The sequence below is a fragment of the Ctenopharyngodon idella genome, chromosome 8, assembly GCF_019924925.1.
Source record: "Ctenopharyngodon idella isolate HZGC_01 chromosome 8, HZGC01, whole genome shotgun sequence".
NCBI classification, from domain to species: domain Eukaryota; kingdom Metazoa; phylum Chordata; class Actinopteri; order Cypriniformes; family Xenocyprididae; genus Ctenopharyngodon; species Ctenopharyngodon idella.
In genome coordinates this window covers 25,535,900-25,558,719 of record NC_067227.1, presented here as the reverse complement: position 1 = coordinate 25,558,719, position 22,820 = coordinate 25,535,900, and the positions used below count along the sequence as shown (strand labels likewise).

General features: G+C 36.8%; 1 protein-coding gene across 1 annotated transcript in view; it reads right to left on the bottom strand.

Moving 5' to 3' along the window:
- Window positions 1–2,172: 2,172 nt before the first annotated feature.
- Window positions 2,173–22,820, bottom strand: part of faf1 (Fas (TNFRSF6) associated factor 1) — a 75,696-nt gene continuing 55,048 nt past the window's right edge. Inside the window, exons 16-19 of the mRNA XM_051904377.1 lie at window positions 16,513–16,593; window positions 16,207–16,284; window positions 13,161–13,376; window positions 2,173–2,929 (exon numbers count right to left, since the gene is read on the bottom strand). Of these exons, the coding sequence (XP_051760337.1) occupies window positions 2,846–2,929; window positions 13,161–13,376; window positions 16,207–16,284; window positions 16,513–16,593 (459 nt within the window). The 3' untranslated portion in view covers window positions 2,173–2,845. The remainder of the gene's footprint in view (window positions 2,930–13,160; window positions 13,377–16,206; window positions 16,285–16,512; window positions 16,594–22,820) is intronic.

Here is a 22,820-nt window from a genome sequence, read left to right as displayed (position 1 = left end):
ATTGCTCATGGACACACCTGCCAAAAGAACGATGATAAAGTGTAGACAAGCCGGATCAGGCTGAAAGAAATATCAATTCACTATTTAAATGACAGCATTTCCGATCTGCACATCACTGCTCTCTTTGTCGGTACAAAGCTGATGTCGGTGTGAATTAACCAATCATTCAGTCATTGAAACTGTAATATCACGCACACTAGAACTGCATAACCAACAATTCTTCCTCGGGCTGGATTTGTCAGTCTTTCACACCTGATTTGGCATTATGAAATCTTGAAGATAATGAGAAAATCTTACCTTTCATTGCTCTTGCTCTTTCTTGAAAGGGAGAGTAGATCAATCAGGCCAAACTAAACATGATAGGAGATTCTGAAACACATTTAAGTCCAATTTACACAGGCATTACTCATATTTGACAACATACAATTTCAGCACATGAAGTGAACGAGGTCACGTGTTCAAAGGAAAAAGTGTTCAAATTTTGTGAATGCTCACATTGAGAATTGTGTTACCAGACCAAGCTTGAAGGATCACAAACAGAGCTGTAATTTAGTTTGTTGTTGTCACTTTGAATAAGGTTGCTTTCTTCTTTGTCTGGAATGAATACTGAACTCAATGACCAGAACACAATGTTTGAGTTAGTTTAAAATGCTAAGTTCACTCTCAGTGTGTGTGTGTGTGTGTGAGAAAGAGAAAGAATGATTCATGTCTTCTAAGGGCACATCATCTGCAGTGGAAGTATGACTGGATGCACACATTAAATGCTCAGATTCCTTGCGTGAGAACAGCAAGGCAACACCAATGAAACAGCCTGCAGGTGAGACTCTTTCCAGTTTAAAAAATTTCATGTGCACATGAGGAACTGTACTTCACATAAAACATTCAAGAGATGTTTTTTAAGTGTAACTGCTTATAGTTCAACAGAACGATCAAGTGATTAGCTTTCAATACATTCATCAAAATCCAACAAGAACCATCTTCAGTTAAGCTGGATCACTGAGCAATCACAGAATAATTTAACTTGATCAAACCCATATAAGAGCACAGTGTCGATTTTTTCTTTCATTAAAATGTGTGGAGCTGCAGAGAGTACAATAAGCATTTAATTTCAGAGTTCAGTACGGAAAATTAGCCATAATGACTAATTTTACTGATCAGAGATGTCTGAAAATGTCAAAGACAGTTCCTCAAAATCTCCATCCAGATTTGGAAATCAACATCTACGGTCGGTACTTCAGTCTCTGCAGTGTAGCATTCAGACAGTTGCTCAGAGTAATTATTGAATATTCTTTGTTGAGTCCTTTCTGAATACATGACCAATCATGTGAACGTCACTGGCTACATTCTCATGCACAATGACAAAAAAAAAGAAAAAAAAAGCCACAGGCTCCTTTAGTGAATTACAATGTTAACCATATTTTGTTCACATCAACAGTGAAGATATTTGTAGTATTCTCAGACTGCAATTTCCTCATTGAAAGAACAGATTCCAAATAACTGGTAACAATCCTGACCGCAGTCATTTTAAACAGGAAAAGAATGGGGTAAAAACAGATTGCTCCTGTCATATGATGTTAAAGGAATAGTTCAAGCAAAAATGAAAATGCTGCCATTTGCTCACCCACATATCATTCCAAACCTGTATGGGTTCGTCTGTAGAACACAAAAAAAATCTGTACTAGTCATTCAGTCCGATTTGTTAATAAATCTTTAAGTGATTAGAACTAAAATCAGGCAATTAATTGAAAAGATCTGATTCAAAAGAACCATTGATCCATGAATCGAACATTGCCATTCTCACCGTGATTGACCAAGAGTTTTAGTGATAAAATTACTTACATTTCTGTTTCTCGCTGACAACTAACATATGTCTTCAGAAGGCATATAAACCCCACTTATTGTCCTTTGTGTCATTTTTGAAGCTCCAGTCCCCATTCTTATTGTCCTAAGTACAATTTTTCATAATTTCTGTTTGGAAAACAGTCCTACAGCTTTGGTATGACATGTGAGGGTTAGTGAATAATATGAGAATCCTTTAAATTTACCTCAGCAGTCATGTATTAAAATGCAGGACTTGGAGTGAAGAGACCATGTGCTGGTTTGATGATGCAATGATGATGATATAGTCACCAACACATGAAGGTGAAAATAAATTTAGAGTGGCAAGAGACATGCATGTTCATATATCCTTTATATAATGTATATCAACCTAAATCTAATACAGCATCAAACTTAAAAAGGGAAAACTGGAGAAAATAAACAAAAGCAAATGAGATTAAAACCAAGTATCATCAATTTGGGTATCGGGAAGAAGCCGGGCTCTGAGGGGATGACGGTCTGTCCAGGGCCACGCTGAGAATCAGGGACTCTGAGAACCTTGGGAAAGGAAATGGTCCAGCGATCTCCAGGAAATGTCTCTTTGTATGACTTTTATTTATTTGTCATTTTTTAAATTGATTTTTTTTTGTCTCATTTCAACACAAAACATGTCTAAAAAGCAGCCGTAGTGAGAAGTCCTTGTCTGTGAGGCTGGCTGTTTTAGACTTCCACACCTCTGCTTTTTTTCTTTTTTTTCTTTTTTTTTTTTTTTCCTTTTCAGTTACCTTACTTTTTGGGTGGAGAAAGAACATTACACTGCAGTTATGTGAGGAGAGTGATCATTTATCCATGTGCTTGTGAAGGCCTCCGTGTGCATAAAATGTACACTCAGCATTCATATACAACACACCGTGTGTGATAGTGTGTGAAGGCTTGTGTGTGTGTGTGTTGGTGTGTGTCTGGTCGGACATCATGCTAAGAGTTCTTTGCTTATTCTTTGTTCGCCTCGGGACGTCTCGGATCGGTCCTACTCTTTGGCCTCCAGGAACAGGGTCTCCTGAGGGAAGAGTTTAGCCTCCAGCAGACTCCACGCCGGGTCTAACTGCGTAATCTGGGGAGAGACAAAGAAACTGAATTTGAGACACTTAATTTTCAATGCTTAAAGACACAATATGTAATTTTTCGCTGCTAGAGGCTGACTATTCAAAACAAAGACGTAGCTTGATGACGCCGAGATTGAGTGCGGAATCATGGGAGATGACTTCACCTCACAGCAGGTGGAAATTAATCCGACGGGACTCGGGCAGAAATCATGTTCATGGATGTTAATATTAATGTTACTGTAGTATGAAGCAGAGCAGGCCGAGCGCTGTTGGAGCTGAACAAGACCGCTGGAGCGATTGCTAATGAGAGACGAGCGCGACACACGGCTTGAGAGCAGTGGAGCTTTTATTATGCCGCAGTCGCCGCTTCCGCTTCCTCCGGTCAAGCGTATGTGGGGTAACGCAGTGCTGTTTTATCATATTAGATTGCACAAACTTAAATTAAACAAATTTTTTCAGTCAAATTAACTTTTCATTCAAGTTCACAGAACTGTTTCATTGTTTTGAGTTTTATGAACTTATTTCTTTTAATTTAGACTAACTTAAGTTTAACTGAAACTGGGCTGGGATTTCTTTTTATAAAAAGTGGAATATTAAGATGCAATCTATTAAAAAAACAGTTCATGAGGTGCGCAGCCTGGCCGTTCCTCCTAAACTATGCGATGTGTGGGGTCTGGCCGTCTGATGTCATTGGTTAACATCGTAATGTGATAATGTCCCTGTGTGAGGTACGTGTCCTGTTTCCTTTTGAGATACTTGCTGTTTGTTATCGCAAATGGACCGATCCAAACCAAACACAATAGCTGTGCCACAGCGACTGGGTGAGAACTCATTAGCCAGCAATAATCTCCATGAGAGGAGCCTGACTTCATTATCCAAGAGCACTGCAATCTCTAGCCACACTTTTAACAGCAAACTAACTGACATTTGTGACGACATGACCGTCATCCACATCTCAGTTCAGGGATTTTCCCAGACGATGAGGAGTGACGAGCGCTTGTATAAGCAGCTTGCGATCCTGCGCCAGGAGAGAAAAGGAGAGCGGGAGATGATGGCTGCTTTGTAGTGAGCTAATAGCAGAGCGTTCTCCTGTTACACGGGGCCTTTGCTCACACCTGGGTGTCCGCACACCGCACGGCCATGGCGCTCAGGACAGGGGCTTAACTGCAGCCTGGTGACAGGGCTCTGATTAAGGCCTATTCTCTACTCTGTAGACCCTTCCAGCTCTCTGTGCTTGTAATTAAAACACAGAGCTGAAAGCAGCTGGGCTAGAAGGTGATGGGGTCAGAGAATAAAGCTAACATACTGTATTCTGTAATTTCAGTGAAAGTGGCCAGGATATCACAAAGCTGATGGAATAAAAACATTACTGCAACATACATGGAAAAAAGAACTGCATTATATGAAATGAGAGTCTCTTGGTCTCTTGGTTTCCTCATCACAATGATACTGAACCAAGGAGGTTTTTACATTTTAAAATGAATGCCATGATTCTAGGGTTTCTGGTTAGTTGCTAAGGTGTTGTGGCTGGTTTCTTACTGGCCCAAATCAAAAGGTCTTACTCATTATTAACAACAACAACAACAAAGTCCTGCAAAGCTTTTTTGAGAAACTGAGGAATAACTGAAGGTCATAATCTTCTTTGGTAATCAGCAGCATGTCATATGTCAATGCATTATGCTTTATGAAATAACCATGAATAACACATTTTACAGCATTAATAAATAATTCATTAAATTGTTAAAACACTACCATTCAAAAGTTTGGGATTGGTAAGTCTCTCACCAAAGCTGAATTTATTTCACTGTAATCCTTAACACTCAATATAATTAACTGGTTTGAGTAGGACAAACTTAAATTAAACAAATTAGTTCATTCATATTAACTTTTATGAGTATTTAGCACTTTCTTTTTCGTTTGAGTTCACAGAACTGATCTATTTTAAGTAAACTGAACTGTTTCATTGCTTTAAGTTTTATGAACTCATTCCTTTTAATTTAGATGAACTTAAGTTTAACTGAAACTGGCTGGGATTTCTGTTTCCCAGCATGCTTTGCCCATGGCACTCGAAAGGGAGAGTAAATGCTAAAATTAAGTGTCATTTAATGTCTTTTTTGTGCAAGATTAATGTGAAGTGGGAGATTTAGTAGTGATTAATGTTTTGTTATGCTAATTTAGAAGAGTTTCTGTTAATGTTTTGGAGAGTTAGTTACAAATTAGCAAGTTAGCATTTTCTGTATTAGCTAGTTACAGCTAGCTAAGTTTATACTAATAAAAATGTTTACGTTGAGATTACATGATAATTTTAAGTTAAATGTATGAATTTACTCAAATATTTCAATGTAAGAACAATTAAAATGTTGGAGTACAAAATAAAAATCTGCCAGTTCTGCTTACTTAAACTTTAAATTTCTTAACTTAAAAATAACCGATTGCCTCAATTTATTTGAGTTTTGCCATTTTATTTGGGTTTACAGTGTTTATTAAAAAAAATAGTAATATTGTAAAATATTATAACCAAAAAAAAAAAAAAAACTAAAATAATATTTATTCCTGTGATGCAAGGCTGAATTTTCAGCATCATTACTCCAGTCTTCAGTGTCACAAATCATTCAAATAAAGTCAGAAATCATTCAAATATCCTTCAGAAATCATTCAAATATGCTGATTTGTTGCTCAAGAAACATTTCTTATTATTATCCATTGATAAACAGTTGTGCTGTATATTAATTTTATGGAAACTGATACAGCATTACTGATGAATAAAAAGAGAAAAAAATGTTAGCATGTATTTTTTTGCGATGTAAAAATAATTCCTGTCAATTTTTATCAAATAAATGCATCTTTACTAAAAAAAAGTATTAATTTCATTAAAAAAAAAAAAAAAAAAAAAAAAAAAAATCATACTGACCTCAAACGTTTAAACGGTAGTGTATATATAAGTTAACAGTAAATGCTGCAAAACTATTGTTCATTGTTAATTTATGATTAATTACTTTAAAGGTAGAATTCTGATCCATAATACAAAACCAATAATTCTAAATATCTAAAAACTAGTGCTGTCAAACAATTAATCGCATCCAAAATAAACTATATATCAAAAATATCAAAAATGTCTGAATAATTTTTGGTTTGACTGTAAATATTGCTTAAATATATACATGTATGTGTGTGTATTTATATATACATGATAAATATACACAGTACACACACATATATTATGTAAACAAAAACTTTTACTTTGGATGCGATTAATCCTTTGACAGCACTACCAAACAAGATGAAATGCTTTGAGGTAAAGGCCTCAAAATGCACATGACGTAGATGACAGTAAGTTCAAAGTGAAAGCGTATTATCGGCAGGTTTGGCATCTCCAAGGGGGGTAGTACAGATATCACACTCGCTTCAGCACATTAGCTGTGTTGCCCCAAACCTCACTTTAGCGTGTGACTTATGCCTTTTGTTTTTCAGTCTGACCTGAGGGCACAGGAGGGGGTAGTACCAGGGAAAGTGTTGTAAAAACACGTTGCTCCCACCAGGATACCTTTCCTTTCGTTCATACGAACGCTTAAGAAAAACTTAAAATGGAAATGAACCCGAAAACCTGCTATAACACCACAGCATCTGGTAGAAGTAAATGAGGTTTCTAGGGTGGCGCAGATGTGTGTGCGTGTTTGTGTTGATGACTGTTCTCTTTTAAAGGGGAATGAGAGAAACAAGGTGGCACTCCAATGGCAGGAGACAGATGCCATGGGTGATTGTTTACATTGTTATCCAATTAACAGACCATAAGAGGAGAAGCATCTGTCAACAAACAAAGCTGTTGTTTTCCTCCACTCTCCTTGTCTTTCGCTCTTTTTCTTTCTCTCACTCCCTCCCTCTTTTCCCAGCACTTGTTAGTTTCTTCAGAACCTTCTCTTTGGTCCTCCTGAATTAAATTAGACTTCTCTGCGCAACACTGATTGCGTTGGTGCTTCTAACACCACGGCTGACACACAAACGCACACTCACACAGAGTCATAAAATTAAAGTACGATTAAAAACCCTCCTTAACCCGCAGAGCACCGCTTTCTTTCCAACAGGGGATGTTAAGACCAAATGAATTCAAACGTGCCCGGGTAGTGTGATCTCCACTGATGAACAATACATTCTCCGACTTCCAAAGTAAACAGAAGAAGAAAAGAGATCATTTGAAGGGTGTGGAGACTCATATCACCGTAATCCTGAAGAGGTTTATTAAAGCAAGAAGTGGCCGTGTGATGGAGGAGAGGCCCGGGTGGCTGTTTTCTTTGGGCCTTGATGATGTTGATGGCAGGTAATCCTGTTAAACCTTTAACACACTCATCTTCAACGGCCCCACACAGTCACCAAACAAACACAGGACAGCCGCACAGATGACCAGAGGAAAAGGGGCACGGAAAGTTCTAATCGACTTTTGAGCCCTAAATGGAGTGATGACCATGGCGCCTATTAAAATAATTGGACAAAACTGTTTAAAAGCAATTAAAGTAGCAAAAAACTTCAATGTACGCTACCAATCAAAAGTCTGGGGTCGGTAAGATTTTTTTTTTTGAAAGGCTCTTCTGCTTACCAAGGCTGCATTTATTTGATTAAAAAAATACAGTAAAAACAGTAATTTTGAACAGTAACTGTTTTTAATATGTAAGTGTAATGTATTCCTGTGATGGCAAAGCTGTATTTTCACATGATCCTTCAGTAATAATTCTAATATGCTGATTTGTTCAAAAACATTTCTTATTATTATCAATGTTGAAAGCAATGCTGTGCTGTTTTATAGTTTTGTGGAATCTACTTTTTTTTCAGGAATCTTTGATGAAGAAAGAGAAAAGAACAGCATTAATTTGAAATAGAAATCTTTTGTAACATCATAAATGTCTTTTTTGTCATTATAAATGTCTATTTAACGCATTATTGCTGAATAAAAGTATTTATTCCAACTTTTGAGTGTTAGTGTCATTTTTTTTTTTTGTCCAAAGGCCTTAATAATAATAAAAAACAAAGATATGACATCCAAAGTATGTAAGTTAGTACACCGAGATCTATTTTATCGAATCCAAAAGGTTTTAATTATATTTTGCTACATATAAAGGTATTTTAAAGATTTTGAAGTGTCAAAAGGTCATTCGGTTTAACCGTCCAAAGGCCAATAAATCAGCCATTTCATTTGTGATTAAAATGTCTTAAAATGTAATAAATGTATATATTTTTTATTCTGGCATGATTTTATAGCATCATATATCAACATAGTGCAAAATGGTATTAAAATTGTGTGTAACTCTCTTTTATCTATTTGAAGAATTCATGTTTTCACTTGCTCATACGCATGTCCCTAAACATCAGGTCATTCGGTGCAACCGCTATAAAACATGGAAAATGTTGTAATATTTTAAAAACTTGTACTAAATATAAAATGTTTAATTGTTCTTTTGCTAGCTAGATATCAGCCTGTTTACACTGTTTGAAAATATCATCATTTGGTATAACCAAAAGTGTCATTTGGTAAAACCGAAATTTTGGTTAAACCGAATGACTTTTTTGGTAAAAAAATCTTGTAAAAAATGACAAAAGCAGTGTTAATTGATTTTAAAAAAACAAGTAATCTCATTGTTAACACTTACTAAAACTTCAAAATTAATTATATCTCATGTTTTTTTTACACTTTTAAAAACCTTATTCGTCAAATATATTTAATATATAAATAATATAAATAGCTTCTCTATTACTCTATTCCTAATCATTTAAAAACACGGGCAGCTGAAGGCAACGTTTACCAGCACTGTTAGTGTAAATATGTTTTCATGTGAAATTTGAGCAGTACTTTTAGATTAAAAAGAAAAAGAAAGAACATCACTGACTGTACTGTGTACATTTCTACAACCAGACTATTTGAAAAGTCCTGAGGGAATTAATGCGGAGTTCACTGGAAAACAAAATAAAAGAGTGTCTCAGAGAATAATTCACTGATGTCACTTGCAGCTGCCAGTTTAGTTTAATTAATTTCATTATTAGTATACTTAAGGATTAACCTGATCAATAACACAGTAAAAACTCATTAAAATGACAATACAGAGTTTCATTATAAAGCAGGTGTATGTTACCAGGCTGAGGCAAAGTAAACCAACTGAAGGCATTATTATAAATTAAGAACACAGGTTTTAAGAAAGGTCTGGCTTCCGAATCACGCAGTCAAAACATTTAAAGTAAATTAGTAATAAGCTGAACGTCGGTCCTCGCTGATGCGGTGCGAGACTTGTTTAAACTGAAGATCTCCACTTTGAAAGCCAGGCAAATAAATATTGCTGTTCATTAGTGCTAATAAAAGGACCTTCAATAAGCAGCTAAGAGAGAAGGAAAATAAAAGACCAGACACACGAGATGTGGTTTTCCAAACAGAAGGAAAAAAGAAAAGAAAAAAAAAAACAAACCAACAAAAAAAGAAAGAAAAAAAAAATACAGCTGAAACAACGCAGTTCTAATGAAGCCATTTAGGGTTCTGCACCATTAATTAAAACCCAATAGCCAGGTCTGTGTTAGCGCTGTGTTGTAGAGTGTTTATTTGGCCAATTAGGAAAGCGGTGGGAGATCATTATCTGCCTGTAGGAGCGGTGAGGGCGTTAGCGTTCGCAGTGTTGGAGAAAGACTCTGCTAAGGGCTGTCCGAGGATGGAGACGGAGAGGGGGGGGCTATTTCCACCTCTGGGGAGAAGTCAGTTCTGGTGCCCTGCTTGTCTTTAGCATGACCATGGGATGCTAAGGAGGGGGTCTAAAGGCAAGAAGCCATCGTAAATGCACAGACAGGCCAGACACTGACGTAAGAGATATGAAACCACACATCCAAATGGCTCTCTGAGGGTTGAAAGAGACAGATGTATTGGTTTCCATATGGTTTTTCTTCAGTACCCAGATTTTGGACATCACATGACGGCCCAATACAAAAAATATTGCACTTACAGTCAAACCAAAACTTATTCTTTATTTTGCTATCCTCACTTACATAAATGAATTATAGTGTCCTGCACCAACTAGTAAAAATATATCAAAAATATCAAAAATGTCTGAATATTTTTTTGTTTGACTGTATGTAAATAATACACTGAAATGCAATAAATAAAAATACATATATATAATAAACGTGGCTACAGAAAACTTTTTATGTATTTATTTAGTGTGACGTATGTATGTACTCTTTTTATGTATTTATTTAGTATCTTTAGTGTGTTGTTTACACAAGTGCTATATATATATATATATATATATATAATTTATTATACACACACACACACAATATATAATTATGTTAAATAAATTATATACATACACATGATGCCCCAGAACAAGTACAAAAATATTGCACTTATGTAAATAATACACTAATAATAAATACACTATATACATATAATTATTATTATATTAACATAAAACTATAAAACCAATAATTAATTTTTATATAAAGCTTATTCCTTTCATAAATATGTAAAAAATTTAGTTTATTATTTTTAATATAATAATATATTAAATAATAAAATAAAATGTATTATATTATTAATATATTAATTTTTTCATTATGTTATTAATATAAAACTATAAAACCAATGATTTTTTTATATAAAGCTTATTCCTTTCATAAATATGTACAAATTATTTTATTAGTTTATTAGTTTTATTTTATTATTGTTTAATATAATAATAACATATTAAATATATATTATTATTATTATTATTATTATTAATATATTAACAATATAATAAAAATGTATTAGATTATTAATATATTAAGATATATATATATATATATATATGTTTTTTATTATATTATTAATGTAAAACTATAAAATAATGATTTTTTATATAAAGCTTATTCCTTTCATAAATATGTACAAATTTTAGTTTTATTTTATTATTTGCATTTAGGATTGTTTTCTCTATTCAGAACAGAGATATGACTCATTGTTGAGTCTCAACCTACCAGTTGAGAGACACTGTTCAACACGCAACACACACACGAGATTAGGTTACTCATCCAAGAGATGTCCTCATGTATCATGAGTTGGATAACTTAAAAAAAAAAAAAAAAAACAACAGAAAAGAAATCGAGCTCGTCAGATGATTGGAGGTCCTCTAAGCGCTGGTGTGAGTGGCAATGTGACTGTGCCATGACATTAATGAGTGTTATGAATAGAAAGGGAATCCTGAGGCTGCTTTCTAATCCTTCCTCACACTCTCGTTCAGAAGAGTGCAGGTGCATTGGATCTGTCCATCAAAGGGAAGAAAAGAACAAACAAACTGACAAACACAACCCTCGCAGGCCGCAAATGAAACAAAAGCCTTCAGACACTTTTCCATCTCTCGCTTTCTAAACTCCTCTGTTTAATCACTCTCTTATTGCTGGCAATTATCTTGGTTTTGGATGCGGAGATGAGGAGGAGGAGGAGGGAGGGAGAGAGAGAGAGAGAGAGAGAGAGAGAGAGAGAGAGAGATGAAGTTTAAACATTTGTGCAGAATTACAAATGCAATAGTGCTCATGGCCTAATCCTGTGGGAGGGATAGAGCGAGTCTGTGGCAGAGATGATTTTAATTAGAAGAGGCAGAGAGAGAGAGAAAGAGAGAGAGGATTAAACTCAAGCACTGTAGTCACAGTCACAAACACAGCCTGTTTTTCCTGCTTTTTGCTTCTCTCCTTTTGCTGGATACACATTTCACCCTCCGCAGAAACGCACAACTCGATTCTCTTTTGGTTTCCAAACAGAGACTGTGAATAAATACAATGCAACGTGTGAAATGGTGATTGTTGGGTGTGAGGCTGTTCGAGAACAAGTGTTTAAGGCGGACGTTGAGTGTGTTTATGTGGGTTATAAGGCATTTTGTGTGCGTGTGTGCGTGTATGTGTGTGTGTGTGTGCGTGTGCGTGTGTAAGTAAAAGTGTGCGTTTGTTGGGGGGCCTTAGCGCTCGTCCCCAAAGGGTTTGGATGACATGCTGCCTGGGCAGGCCTGTGCACATCTCTTGATTAATGGAAAGCCCATTTCTGTTTCCATGCTGTTAATTAGTCAGGTCGTTAAGAGCAGCGCTTGTTATCTACCTGCTGTAGAGTGCACAAACGCAGCGCTTTAATGTGCACACAAACACACACACACACACACACACACACACACAGAACAGAGAACTGCTGACTGTATCCGAAGTAGCCAGTGCACCTTTCTGCTTCCGAGGACCGCAATTAATATTCCGTATATTATGCATGCGCTTGTGGATAGATGTTAAAAAAACAAAAAACATAATAAAATACACAAGAGGAAAAGAAATACTAATTAACCACGCATGGCTTTTAATTAATGTGCAGGTGTGTGACTATCTGTGGACTTGTACAGTACACACTCAAACACACACACACACGGACTAAGATGAGCAACAAACTTCTGCCACACGCTGGGATTAACTAGCCAATTATACACTCTATTTTTCCTGCTGGGCTGTAACACTCACACACACTCTTTGCACGCACACACACACAGTTATTAGTGCACCGCAGATGGACAGGAATTAAAAGATATTCACCATCAGTGGGGCTCTAGACTAATATCAGTCATGTTCCAGCATGGGGAAAGACGCCCACAGAAAATATATTGAACAGGAAGGAGGCGGGAGTGTCAGGACTTTGTGCGCACTTGTGTACTTATAATAGCTGTCACAAATGGGGCTACGGGCGATACCATTATGACGTCAGGTGTTAACCTAGTGAATTGCACCCAAATTTATAGAAAAATGTCCACAGCTCCAGCTAAATCGGACAACAGCACTTCTTTTTATTTTTTTGAGGACATCCTCAAAGGAAAAAGAGGCTCATAAATGAGGAGTAAATATTATTATTATTTATCATCCTATTTATTATTACATTTAATTGAAGGTGTTTGTGTGTGTATATAAAAATACAAATAAATATATATAAAAAAGTTTTATTTTAAGGTTAAGGTATATTTTAGAGTCAAAATGAATGAAATTTATGTGAATATGTACTTGTATTTTTATTTTTTATTTATTTATTTACTTTATTTGTTATTGACTTGCTGGCATGGGGTGTGGGGGGATGTTCTGTAGAATGCTAAAAGCTTAAAATAAAATATTTAAAAAAATGGATGGAAATTACAAGTAGTTTATTTATAAATCTATATAACTATATAAAAACTACATAAATCTAAAGTTTGTGTGAATGTGTGAACTCACATTTCTGCGAGGAAAAGTGGTGAGCAATTTGAACTCGTCGGATGGGTAGCCCTTTGAGGCGACGAAGTCGAACAGGACCTGGAGTTTACAGCTGCCCAGGAACCGCCTTTCCAAAAACTCGCCGCTTGGCGTCCGGATGCGCAGCTTGCTGATTGGCTCTCCGCCCTCCTCTTTGGGCTCTGGTGGCAGGGCTTGCTCCAATGAGAGACGGATAGCCTGCACAGGGGATGGCAAAACAGTAACATTACAGAAAAACAATCGAGATGTATCACATGAACTAACCATACTTCATAACAGTTCTGATTTGAATTTGGACATCTATAGCTCATTGAATACTAAAACGACCATATAACCACATCATTGTAGCATATTATATACATCTGCATGGATGAAAAAAGCATGCAAGTCGTGCGTCAAAGGTCCTAAATTTAGCACTCCTTCACAGCTTGATCGTGTCACTAAAAACAACACAAAAATCTTTCCGTTTTGCACGTCATAGAAATATCACACTGTAAAAAAAAAAAACCACATAAAATGAGTCTAAAGCGAGGGATGGGGAGGGAAACAGTGAGAAGTCGCATACACATTTAAAGAGAACGAGCGAAAGCAAAAGGGAGAGATGAGGGAATTGCGCCGTCTCTAGTGACACAGAGCACGACCTGCCGCTCCTCCGGGCTTTTCAACTCCGGCTTGTTGTTCCTGTTGTGACACTGGGCAGCATATGCTGTGACAAAACACGCAGGCTTTATTTACACACCATAATGCAATTATATTTCATCAAAGTGTACAACAGTAGCTCATTAGCAGCAGGTGGCTTGTGCGAGCGCGTGCCGGCCCCGCTCCCTTAGGTAGGGGCCGCGTGTAAAAAGCCCTCTGGGGGCCGAACGGCGTCTCTCCCCAGCCCTGCTCGGGATGTATGTGTGCACGTACGTATCTGTGTGTTTCCTGGTCCCTGTGCACAAAGGGCACTAAGGAGCATCCTTTTCACTGCGCTAAACAAACAGAGTGTGTGTGCATGTGTGTAGCACCTGACGGCAGAGAATAATGACATCACCACTCCCCCTCGGCCTTTCATGCGCTGTCTAGGTCACAAAAGAGTCCAAATCACAGAGCATTTCCCCTCTCTTCTTCTCTATACACTTCTGCTGATTGTTTCCCTCCAGTGGGCCCATTGTCGCCACGGACCCACCAAGGTGCTGTGGTTTGGGCGTGTGCGAGTGTGAGCGCGTGCTTGGATAGACTCCAGGTGGAGACCATCTTACCGCCTTGTTTACACACACACACACACACAAAGTCGCAAAAATGACGCAAAGAAAGAAACAACACATCCGTACGGATACACGCACATACGGTCAAACCGTAACAGCTGCAGAGAATCGCAAGAAATGTATGTACGCCGTTTAAATCTAATCTTTCCCTTTAAGAGCAAGAGGTTAATTACGATTGTGTGTGAATCCAAACACCATCGAGAGGTCACGAAACTTAACAGTTGACCTCTACGGTGCAGGAATCGAAGATATGTCACCCGTTTCACAGCTTGGAGATTCACGTCCAAAGGCGTGACGTTTCACAGACGAGCATGGGAGGGGAAAAACATAAATAACAGTCTTTTGGACTTTAGTGCAGGTGATTTTATCAGTATAAACGTGTGTGTGTGTGTGTGCATGTGTGTGTGTATGTGTGTGTACCAAACTACTTCTCCCCTTGGGTTCATTACAGACAGCAGGTGAACAACTTTAGACCCTGCTCTCATTAAAACACAAGGCCACTGCTGAGTTAACAGCTCACACACACACACACACGCACACACACACACACACACACACACAGGGCTGAAAACAGATCTGACACAATTACTTCGCCTCCAGGCCGTCTTTGTGTTTACCTCTCCACAATATCTCATATTAAAAGCTTTGTTCATGACGAGCATTAAATGAAGCTAAAGTGAGCTATTGTAGGGTATCGTATGTTTGAAGGTCTATACTGTAGCCTACATACAACGTCCTGACATGAATGGTACCATGGCAATAGGAGATTGAACTAATTACATGCTTTTGTTGAAGCCTAAAAGTGACAAATTATCTCATATAGCAGTTTCACCTGAGCTGGTCCGGTTAGTATTTACCGCTGAATAAACAGACGATAATCTACAGACGCTGGTGTGCCAGGCTTTTTTAGTAAGCAAATATCTTATTAAAAAGAGTGTGTGTTGAAGCACACTAAATGAACAGGCACACTTCGACCGCACCATCTGTAATACATTTGAATGTTAATACGGTGGTATTGTATTCTGCTGATCAGCTGATAGGGAATATATATTTGCTCACAGGTGAGATTTAACTTTCCGTGACACTTTTTGAGGCCGTCTTTGTGAGAGTGTCAGTGCTTTGACATGCACCTGTCGTTTTGTACAGCTCACATACAGGACAATAATGCAAACACTGCAGGAGTACGGGGGCGGATTGCAAATATGTATGTGATTTGTGTAACAATGTAAACTGTGTGTTTGATAAGAGTGGTTAAGACAGGACATGAAGCTTTATGACTGTCACTGCTATTTGTCGGCTTATGAGGCATGAAATTCTATTTAAGTGGCATGTTTGGAATATCCAGAAACACATTAAATGTCAATGTGAGTGAAATTGGCAGCTTTAAATCTGGGCTTAAAGCATCAGTGTCATTTTTGTTTTCATTTATTCTGCTTCATTGGATGAGAAAGATTTAAGACGTTTTCTAAAGCATTAATGGCTCTTTTGAACTAAATAACTGGAACTGATATGCAACGCAAAGAAATAGTAACACAATGCAGGAGATATATTGCAATCAAACAAAGCTTCGCTGAGATCTACGTAGAAAACAACAAGGAAACTAGCACATTTCTGAGAATTCCAGTTAGGGAAGAATCATGATTATATGGCTTGTGTCGCACCACTTTAAAGGTGAATTATTTAGGGTCATTCTCAGCTTTTCTTGGAATCATCCTTTGCACTTGTCATATTAACCGTGTTATTGAAACCAAACTGGTGAAATTCGAAGCAAACCTCACCTCTCTTTCCTCCTCCTGCTCTTTTCTGATTTGCTCCTGACGAACTTGCTCCGCCTCTTCTCGCTCTTGCGCTTCTCTCTGTAAAAACGGTAACATTGAGAAAAATATTTATCAAATTCACTAACATACTATACTAATGTATCTCGCATGAGAAATTTACAAAATCATTCAGCACCTTTTTATTTTATTATAAATCCTAAATTAAAATGAATAACGTAAATATTCACAGCAAAAACAATATGGTTTCTAGCACTTCATGCATGGTTATAATAATAATAATAATAAAAATGTAAAATCTTGCCAAACCTTTTTACGATCAGCCTCCAGAGACAAACGATAAGCTTCATCCTGTTCTCTCTTGACCATTTCTCTGGCTTCACGTTCATCCTAATAGAAAAGTATAAGTGGTTAAAATTGCATCTCATGAGCTAGTCATGTGTCCTAAAACTAGAAAAATGATTAATTTCTAAATACGAACATTAATATTCATATTTATATTTTTATATAGAGTAGGATCCAACATATCTGAGATTAAGAATCTAATTTAAACTTGGAAATAAAAAGATTTTACAACATTGAAGACAGAGAAATAATAATAATGACAATAAGTTAAAAAAAAGTCAAGTAAATAAATACTAAGGTTAGAATTTAATAAAAAAAATTTTTTTGGAGCAGTAGAATTTTTTCACTATTTTAGGTCACTAATTGGAAAAGCAAGTAGACATTGACCATGTGAACTAGTTTGTCCCAAAAAAAAAAAAAAAAAAAAAAAAAAAAAAAATATATATATATATATATATATATATATATATATATATATATATAAGCTGATAATATAATTTGAAATAGAGAAAAGGGCATTTTTTTGTAGTTGTCTCAGACTTTTGGACCCCTATATATATTCTATTATCTACATCCTCTACCAGATAGCCAATAAGAATGTGTCTAGCAGATAACAATCCCACTGGATCTTTGACGTATGAGATGGTTCCTCATCATTGTCAGCAGTAATGGCCACATACTGAATTCTATTGTATTGTCGGACACACTAACTGGGGACGACTGAAAGAGTATCTTATAGAAGTGAATGTGTGGAGTTCCTCTACATACAATGGACGGGCTCTTTTATTCTTGTGAGTGTGTGTGTGTGTGTGTGTGTGTGTGTGTGTGTGCGCGTGTGTGTGTATCCTGTTTGTTAAGACCCAGCTGCAGGTCTACCTGCTGAGGCTGACGACTGTGAATAACTACTGTTGCTTTTGTGCAGTCAGGCTCATGCGATTGTCTGCGGCCGCTTTTAAGACGAAGGGTCTTTTCTCCTGGCTGGACTTTGTGTGGAAATGTGAAAGAGTTGTGACTACACAGAGCAGAGGAGAAGAAAAGGAAGGATAGCGGAGAGAAAGAAGGGATGGAGCACAGAGGCTGATCAAAGGAGAGATACATCCTCAAATTCTATTCAGACGAGCTTTAAAAGAGTGTGTGGAAACCATGTTGTGGTATAGGAAGAGTTTGTGGGCTGATGTGTGTGGGTGTCTATTTGTAAAGTCGTAACACTGAAACAATTCAGGTGAATCGGGATTACAAACAACTGGATATTTTATCTGAGGGCTGGAAATAAGAACAAATATACACTGACTTTTACAAACACACTGTGCTTTTGAAGAACTGCCTAATCTGTTGCTCGTAAAAGGCAAAACCTTTCCAAAGGATCTTCAAAAGCCACTGCTATAATAAAGCAATTAGTCATGAGAGGCTGCACTTTACACTGATTTTGCCATAGATAAGGAGATACAACAAAGATACAATAAAGGCAAGTCGCTAAAATCCTCTTAATCATGGTTAAAAAAAGAAATGGATTGATGAATTTACGACAACAGCCTTATGAAAGATTGTGCTGTTAAATCTATGATTACTTTCAGTAGTTTTCCAGCAAGTAATATATTTCATTAACCTACCTGAAACCTGCAAATGAACCAAAAACTGAACCAAAAACAAAACTAAAAACCAAACAAAGAAAACAAAACAAAACCAAACAAAAAACACAACTAAACTAAACTAAACGAACAAACATCATGTAGACATACACATTTACAAAAAAATTTAGTCCGTTTCTTTTCGGAAAACAGACCAAAAATGTAAAATTTAATAAAACGATTTCTACGATGCCTCTAACTAGCAACAGCGAGTAGCAAATTATGGTCCATGGCAGTGATGCAAGCTAAAGGGTATATCTATCTAATATCATATTAGGGCTGGGCGATTTTTTGGCTAAATGGTGATATACGGTATATCTCTCGGTATTTTCTACATTTTTCTATTTGGATTTAGAAAAAAAAAATCTTTATTTACTTTTTAAAAAAACTTAATTTAACATCCTGCCTAATGTTGTCCTACAAACAGTGTTGATATTGAAAGCTATTAATACAAATATAGTGAATGTAACCATATAGTCTGGCACACTAATAGGCCTACAGTATGTGCAAAAAAGAGAAAGTTACTTTACATTCTAACATTGTAACATTACAATCTAATAATAAAAATAATGCTTTTTAAAGCAGAAGTCAAATTCACTAAAGATTAAAATAAAAACAAAAGCACAGACTAATTAGCTATATATATATATATATAGTTACTGCTATCATAAAAATACACTTACTTGTAGGTTTAAAATTCTACATATGGCTCATTTATTGTTCAACAACAAACATTTTATCAAAATGTATATTTTAGTCAGAATTATGGCAATATTCTATTGAGCACCGTCTGTTGGGCGCGAATGCGCGCGGCGGCGCTCGTTCACGGGAGTCTATGAAGTTTAGAGGAGAATGAGATTTGCTAGCAGAAGGCTTGTCCACTCTTGACAGCAAAATGGAAATATTTGTATGACATTTACAGATGGAGAATATACCTGTGAAATGTAAGTTATGCGCTTAGGAAAACACCACATCACAAAAGCATATAGCGCAAATATCTGTCAGCACTTGAGTCTGTCCGAGCATCTGACGGGGCAAGCCGCTTTAAACTATAGGCCTACGTGTTAACTATATCTTAATCTTATGAGTTATTTTTAAAGCCCTTAATGTTAAGCATTTCTCATGTTTAAGCCAAATTGTATTATGCATTTCCCCAGCAGCAGCACTCTGCGACGTCCACCGCTGTTTTTCAGATGCGCTCGTATAAAACTACTGTATATCGATATAAACGGTATCGCCTCATTCCGTATCGTATATTAAAAATATATTGGTATATCGTACAAACTCGATATACCGCCCAGCCCTATATCATATCTAATGAAAAATGTTTTTTTTTTTTTTTTTTTTTTTTAAGTTAATGACCAAACTGTTCAAATTAATAAGTAGTCCAATTTGATTATATGATTACTCCATTGGCATATTGAAGATGAAAAAATAAAATAAAATGGGGTGAGCAAAGTTTTTCTCTCTCTCTAACACTCTACATACAGTGAGTCAGTGCCATGACCTGTACTAGAGCTGATGGAGCAAGCAGAGAACTACTTTACCCCTGACTGCACAACCCCAGGTCATGTCACTTACACACAGAGGAATGCTGGTGTGATCTTGGTGGATGAGTGTGTGCTGTCTGAGTTTGTCTGTTGATCCAGACAGTGTATATAAGGGGTGTACGTCTGTCCATACAAATGGACAGACACACACAGGTCACCATGAGTCACCTGACTGTACGGGGCAGGGATGACACACACTCTGGGACATTTCGGCTTAGAACTTTAAAGGGCAATCCTAAACTGCCTCAAATGGCAGGCTGTTAGTGGTGGCACAACAACAAATGCTTTCAAACAATCCCAGACATTTCTAAGGTGGCTCACTCATTTGTGTACAAACACAAGGTTAACAAAGGGTTTGGATTCGAGTGTCACACCCATGATTTGAAATGCGCCATGATCACAAGCAGTTCATCTAGCTGCACTTCAATTAATGAATCTGATTTACAACTACATTCTTCAATGCTTTGTCCATTCAAAGCCTTTCGTAGTCTGATTGAACTGGGTGATCTTTTCTTTTTAGTGAATCCAAACATTTGGCGCAACCAGTGAAGTCCAAGACAAACCACTCTAATGAACCAGCTGTTTTTGTTGAATCAAAAACATCCTGTGCAACCAGTGAAGTCCAATTCATGAACAAATGACTCTTATGAAACTGTTCATTTCAGTAAATCAAAAACATTCAATGCAACTAGTGCAGTGCAATTCATGAACAAATGACTCTTATGAAACTGTTCTTTTTAGTAAATCAAAAACAATAACTTTTTATGAACCAGTTCTTGTTGAATCAAAAACATTTAGTTCAGTCAGCTTAGTCCAATTCACAAAAAATGACTTTTATGAAATGTTTTATTAATTGAAATTGAAACGTGTACTGAAACCCAACCTTAGTATGTAAATAATTATTTAAATTTGTTGGGTAAACTACTTCTTAATTACTTTCTCCCCCAAAAACAGTTTTTCAGTGAGTAGAAAATGAATGAAAATCTTGTCACTTCACCTCACAGCTAAAGGCCAAATGTGTGAACTACAGAGAGAAAATATCTCCACTGCATTTCCTCTGGCAACCTCAATAACCCTGTTTGTGTCCGTTCACATCACATTTCCTTCACAGCCAAACAGATTACAGCCATTAATTGCCACGAGGAGCAAACTGTCAAGGAGCTTCCAGCAGAAATCCATCAACGCGTCAGAGTTATTCAAGCGCTCTGACTGAGGGAAGCAGAAATTTCACAGCCTAATGGATCTAATGGAACAGATACAAATCAAAAATAACGTTTTTAACGGAACTTACTCATCGAGCCAGGAAAACGGCCTAACAGCATGAGGAGATTGAACGAAACACCTTGAGTCTAGCAGAAGTGTTCTCACACTGAGACAATGGCAAGGACTATGACAATTATGACATAGCATAAATATTTTCTGTTGCTTTTTTGCAATTGATAATGATTTAAAGTATGTCACGCAGGGGTGCGAACAGAAAGGTGAATGCTGGGACGAGCCAAAAAATGTCATGACTTATCAAATCACTTAATCAATGTGCCTCAGGGGGACAGTAACCTGTGTTTGCTGTCTGAATATTTCCCACCAAACCACAGACACAAACATTAACACACATAGGTGAGGATGACTAATTAGCTCAACTCATAGCAAGTGTGGACAGACCTGTCATAAGAATGCGGCATGTAACAAAAACATTAATAATTAGTGTTTTTAATTAGGTCTTGAAATTTGTAATAAGGCATACAGAGATCCACTATTAAGAATAACCTCACTTAAAGGGACAGTTCACCCAAAAATGAAAATTATCCCATGATTTACTCACCCTCAAGACATCCTAGGTGTACATGACTATCTTCTTTCAGACGAACACAATTGGAGATATATTTAAAAATATCTTTGCTCTTCCAGGCTTCATAATGGTAATGAATGAGGGGCGTGATTTTAAAGCCCAAAAAATGCATCCATCCATCATAAAAATAATCCATACTGCTCCAGGGGGTTAATAAAGGCCTTCTGAAGCAAAGCGATGGGATTTTGTAAGAAAAATATCCATATTTAAAACTTTATTAATTATAATAACTAGCTTCCAGCAAACAACCATACGCATCGATTTACGGCGTAACCTCTGACCACAATGACGAACGCGGAAGCACAGAGGTTAGAGCAAAACAAAACACCGCTCACGAATTAGAAGTCTAAAATGAGAAATTTTAAAGAGAAATGTCGGAGGATTTCGATATAAGAGAAGAGGAGCTTGAGATTGTTTAAACCGCTTATGCTACTCCTACATCATACTTCACACATCGCATCAGGGGTTACTCTTGTGGCGCAAGTCGACTTGCACAGTATGTGTATGGTCGCCGGAAGCTAGTTATTTTAATTTATGAAGTTTTAAATATGGATATTTTTCTTACAAAAAAAAAAAAAAAAAAACCTTCAGAAGTCCTTTATTAACCCCCTGGAGCAGTATGGATTATTTTTATGATTGATGGATGCATTTTTTTAGGCTTCAAAATGCCCCCTATTCATTACCATTATAAAGCTTGGAAAAGCCAGGATATTTTTAAATATATCTCTGACTATGTTCGTCTGAAAGAAGATCATATAGGTCATATTCCTTCTAGGATGGCTTGAGTGCGAGTAAATCATGGGATAATTTTCATCTTTGGGTGAACTATCCCTTTAAAATCTTATTCATGCTAAAATATGATATATAACAGCATATTATTGTTTTCAATTCATTTGAACAGATGGACACATTTTGGTTCAGCTCTTTGTAAATGCGTTTGTTTGCAGACCTAGTACTGATTTAAACAATCACATACAGCATGCAGACATGACACACTGAGCTTGCATCCTGCCAGCTTTGTGTCGACTCCATAAGCACAGGCCCCCGCAAGCTTACGTTACACAGCCAGTGAATTGTGCTTTTGCTTTTACAGTTTGTCTGAAACCCAGACAAACACACAGACACAGGCGGAGTATCTATTCTTACCCCTGTGTGACGGGGCGATTCGTATGAGTCAGACAATGAGTGGTCATTTGTCCCAACATGCCCTTTTTTGTGGCCTAAAAATATGACTTTGAATCTACC